This window comes from Pocillopora damicornis, chromosome 4, assembly GCF_964200805.1.
Source record: "Pocillopora damicornis chromosome 4, jaPocDami1.2, whole genome shotgun sequence".
Lineage (NCBI taxonomy): Eukaryota > Metazoa > Cnidaria > Anthozoa > Scleractinia > Pocilloporidae > Pocillopora > Pocillopora damicornis.
In genome coordinates this window covers 2,290,574-2,295,375 of record NC_142673.1, presented here as the reverse complement: position 1 = coordinate 2,295,375, position 4,802 = coordinate 2,290,574, and the positions used below count along the sequence as shown (strand labels likewise).

The window sequence follows — 4,802 nt, the reverse complement described above, 5'->3', positions numbered from 1 at the left end:
TACAAAAGCATATGGGTTTAAATTATTAATTTTTTAATTTGCAGTATTCTTTTTCTCTTTCTTTCTTTCTTCCCTCCATTCTTCCTTTCTTTCTTTCTTTCTTCCCTCCTTCCTTCTTTCCTTCCTTTTTTTCTTTCTTTCTTTCTTAAAAACAAGCCTCGGGTGAAGAAACGAGCCTCGATTAAGAAACGAGGCTCGATTGAAAAATGGAGGCTCGATTGGAAAATGGAGGCTCGATTGGAAAATGGAGGCTCGATTGGAAAATGGAGGCTCGATTGAAAAATGGAGGCTCGATTGGAAAATGGAGGCTCGATTGGAAAATGGAGGCTCGATTGAAAAATGGAGGCTCGATTGGAAAATCGAGGCTCGATTGGAAAATCGAGGCTCGATTGGAAAATGGAGGCTCGATTGAAAAATGGAGGCTCGATTGGAAAATCGAGGCTCGATTGCGTAATCGAGGCTCGATTGCGTAATCGAGGCTCGATTGCGTAATCGAGCCTCGTTTGTCGCAGAGTGGCAAAACGAGATATCGTGGTCGTTTTAGATCGAGAGTTTTTGGTCTGGTTTACCAGAAACCTTGAGTGATCCAATATTTTAGACGGCTTCAAACAACCGTGAAGTCGTGCTCAAGGTAACTTCTTGCACAAGGCAAAGTTGTGCTCTAGGTAAGTGTGAAATATCTCATAACAAGAATCCGATAATCTTACAGCTTTTTAGTAATTACCTAAATATGTGTATATTCTGCCTGAAACGACTCAAACAATAAAGCGTTGCAATGAATGATAACAATGTGGCGTCGTAATTAGTGACCCACGCTGTTGATTGTGGCGAGAGAGTTGCTTGCAAAAAGAAATCACGCGATTGCATTTAATTCGTATGTTGCCTTCGTCTAACATTACTAACAGGTTCATAATCATTCTGTTTACAAATATTTCATTCTCTAAGGAGGATACCATTTGAAAATTTCTTACTGGTAAAATGATATGCAATCACTTTTGTATTTGTTTCCGCTTTCTAAGTCCCGAGATTGAATTGGCCAAAAGTTTGCAGTAGGAAGGGTTGATTTTTATTAAAGATGAAATCTCAGCGAAAAAGGAAGTGATTTTGTTCTCGAAAAGACAAAATCAGTTTTACTTTCCAACACTTTTTGTCGTTAAAATGTAAACTGGTGTCAGCGGCATGTGGAATGACAGGCATTTGAAAAAAATGTTGATATCGTCAATAGTCGAGAACAATCCATGATGGCATGATCACGACTAAACCTCGTTAAATTTAGGATTCATTGACATCTACTCTCATGACTAGTAAAATAGTTTCCTAATAAAGTGGTTCTGTAACCGAATGTCTTCTGCACTGGTCAAAGTACACGTTATAAAGAAGCAGTTGGACATCTCACACCCCGGAAATGGTCTAGACATGCTTATTTAAATAGGCGGAGCTCAATCTGGGGGTCCCAATTTACGTCTCTGTTTTCGGCGATGATCACGCGATCGTTCTTATTCCTACTCTGCGTTTAAATATTATATTGTGACATACAATTGGCAGTATGAAAGCTAACTCGGGTTGTTACAAGAAAATTAATCAGGTGAGTACCTTTTTATTAGGGAAAACGACGGAAGGCTTAAGACGACTATTTTCAGAATAACCACAAAGGGGTCACAGACGTCATTCAACCACCACAGGAATTCCAAAAATTTTAATATCTGCATGACGGCGCCCTTTGAAAAGCTAATTAGTGACGTTAAACCGTCTATCACTTTATCACCCCCCACTCTTTTCGGGTGTTTACCTTTCGTATCGTTTTGCCAAGCAACAAAATAAACATAGAGAAAAAATACACAAGAACAGCTGTCCATGGTTTCAAGAATATTACTGTTTTACCATCTTCGTTGCTGTTTTTGTCCAGATTTTGAGCTCGTTTTGGCTTGAGACGATACGGTTTATGAGTCGCCATGACCACGATCGATAAAATGTTGGACGGTTTGACGTCACCGGCTAAGCTTATTAGCTATTCAAAATGGCAGCGCGCATTGGCCGCTTTGAAGTGGATTTTCACTAGGATAGGACCAACTCTGGAAGCTAATAAAGCGATGGCTAAGTGTAAACCCTTAACTGGTGATTACGAAAAATATGCGATTTTTCGAGTGACCTTTTCCTTTGAGGACATCAAGGCTTCAGCTTACGCTCAGCATTTTTTGTCTCCTTCCGATCTTTTAGAGGGTTGTCATGATTATCTGAAGTCTACGAAGACTGCATATAAGCTTTGGCGGTACAACCAAGAGGAAAAAGATGATTGTCATTATCGTTATCGCGGAGATGAACAATGCGTTGATTATAGAGGTAATAGCGATTGTTTGGGAGGGTTATGATGGTGGTGGTGGGGATAATGCTGCCGGTGATGACGGAGGGGACGATAATAGTGATGACGATGATGATATTGACGATGGTGATGTCGACGACGAGGATGATGGTGGTGGTGATGACAACGACGACGATAATGAAGATGATGACGATTATGAAGACGATGACGATTATGAAGACGATGACGATGACGATGATGTTGACTATAATGGTGATGGTGACGGCGGTAGCGGCCTTCGCTCATATATACCCAGTAAGTGTTTGACCCCATCATAACCTCTCAGGCAACACTGACTTACTTCTAACTGAAAGCCCACCGACGCTAGGGACTCATTTAAGATTTTAACGCCTGTGACAATGAGGCCTGAAGTTCTCTTATGGTAGTCGATCAGTTCGTAAATAGCTTTTCAACTTACACCCTTGAGATTTATATCTCGAAATAAATGAATTAGTTTACGTGGCATTCTTTGGGAAAGCATGTTCAACGGTTGGTCTTACAAACTTTTGGCAGACCACTTCTTTTCATTAAGATCCATGGAAGCACCGTCTTATCTAATGATCTTTGTTCTTTTTTAATAACCTCAAGATTCCCTAGACTGGAGGGACTGACAGAAGAAGATTGTCCGTGATGGCAGGCTTCCTCAGGAGGGCAAGTTCTGAGCTTCATTCGGTGACACTAAAAACGTCGTAATAATTCGAGGCGAAAAGACTTATGTACACCCTTGACGTCGCAGATACAAGTTTTCTTATTGGAAAATTAAGAGCTGAGAAATCAACAAGGAGAAGCCAGGGGAAAAAAGAATTAATTATGAGAGAAGTTCTAACTGAGTAAGCCACTGAGCAGCGCGTGTAGTTCAATAATGTTTTGATCGTCGTCATCATAGGCTCCGCGTAAAATGACGTATGATGACTCAAGTATGACATAATCGGAATCAAGAAGATCATTCAGTTTAGGGGTAGACAAAACATTGTAGCGTTGTAGTAATATGGATATGATAATTACTGTAAAAAATTATTTAGAAATTTTTAGAATGTCGAGTCATTCCAACATGCATACCATGGAACCTTCTAGAACATTCTGTTAGGTCACGTAGTCATGAATTAATACTACCAAAATAGTTGTTATTGTTTGAAAGCTATACCGAAAAAGAAAGCTAGTGTGGAAGATTTTTCGTTTCAGGGAGATTTGAAGACAACTGAGTTTGTGTCAGTGGTGAGGGAAGTTATAGTTTGTAGTGGGCTTAAGTAAGTTTATTGAGGATGATTACGTTACTGCCTTTAGGAATCCACGCTCTTTACTAAGAATATTGCACGTTGTTCAACAAAGTAGTTGGGCTTGTAGCAGTGTAGTCTTCTTTCTGTCGGTTAAATTATACCGTAACACATGCTAGACGATGTGAAGTGATTTCGATTAGTATACGGCTCGATCTGAAAGTAAGTCATAATTAGCTCAAATTCGGCAAATGCTGTCTAGCAAGATGTGACCGTGAAGTCTTGGGCTGCTAATTTTCTAAAAATAAATTTGAGTACTATGCTAGCAAGCCCTCATTGGAGCTGAGAGGCCCGCGCTTATAAAGTCTGCGGTGCCTATGAGTTCGCGAGAGGTCCGCAAAGGTTTTAGGCATTACTTGGTACCAGACCCCTCACAGACCACTCGCACTTTCACTTCGTTCGCCGGCTGAAATTTGAGTGAAACCGTTTGTTTTTCTAAAACTGGCCTGAAATTTGTAAAAATAAACCCATCACACTACGATGGTATACCTTAAACCGAAACCGCTAAAAAGAAAAAAGGGAAAAATTTATTTATGAACCGGAAGTTTGTCAAATAAATTAATTAACATCGTCACTCGATCTGACTCGTTCGATATAACCCATTATTGTGGAGACTCCAGACCCCTCTCTTCGCTGCTTGTGCTAAAGCCTGGGTCACATTCGCCACGTTTTGACAAAAGACGAAACAAATTAGAAATAACGACTTATATATATATATATATATATATATATATATATATATATATATATATTATGAGAGGGAAAAAAGGGACGCAACTACATTTCCCGACAAGCCTGTTTCGTGAATCGCTTCACTCTTCAGGGATTTAAATGAGTGAAGCGATTCACGAAACAGGCTTGTCGGGAAATGTAGTTGCGTCCCTTTTTTCCCTCTCATAATATTTATTCTGCTCTGCTTCAACGTATTGAGCACTGTTCCACGCGAAAATCGACTTGCAGACTTCCTATATATATATATATATATATATATATATATATATATATATATATATGCAGTTAGTTATATATATATATATATATATATAAAATCAGGATTTTTTTCTTTCTTTGTAGGTGTCTCGTTGATTGATGTTTAATCCGTTTATTGACATTTGATTGTTTGATTAGCCGCGTGATTAACAGTAGATGGCGTAATAGCTAAGTAACTT

The 4,802-nt window shown here is 39.2% G+C and overlaps 1 protein-coding gene across 1 annotated transcript; it reads left to right on the top strand.

Moving 5' to 3' along the window:
• Positions 1-442: 442 nt before the first annotated feature.
• LOC149046457 (uncharacterized) lies at positions 443-4,207 on the top strand. The gene is made up of 3 exons (XM_089203413.1): positions 443-665; positions 2,218-2,614; positions 2,948-4,207. Exons 2-3 carry the CDS (start codon positions 2,290-2,292, stop codon positions 2,968-2,970), a joined length of 348 nt encoding a protein of 115 aa, XP_089059539.1. The 5' UTR covers positions 443-665; positions 2,218-2,289; the 3' UTR covers positions 2,971-4,207.
• The last annotated feature ends 595 nt before the right edge of the window (positions 4,208-4,802 follow it).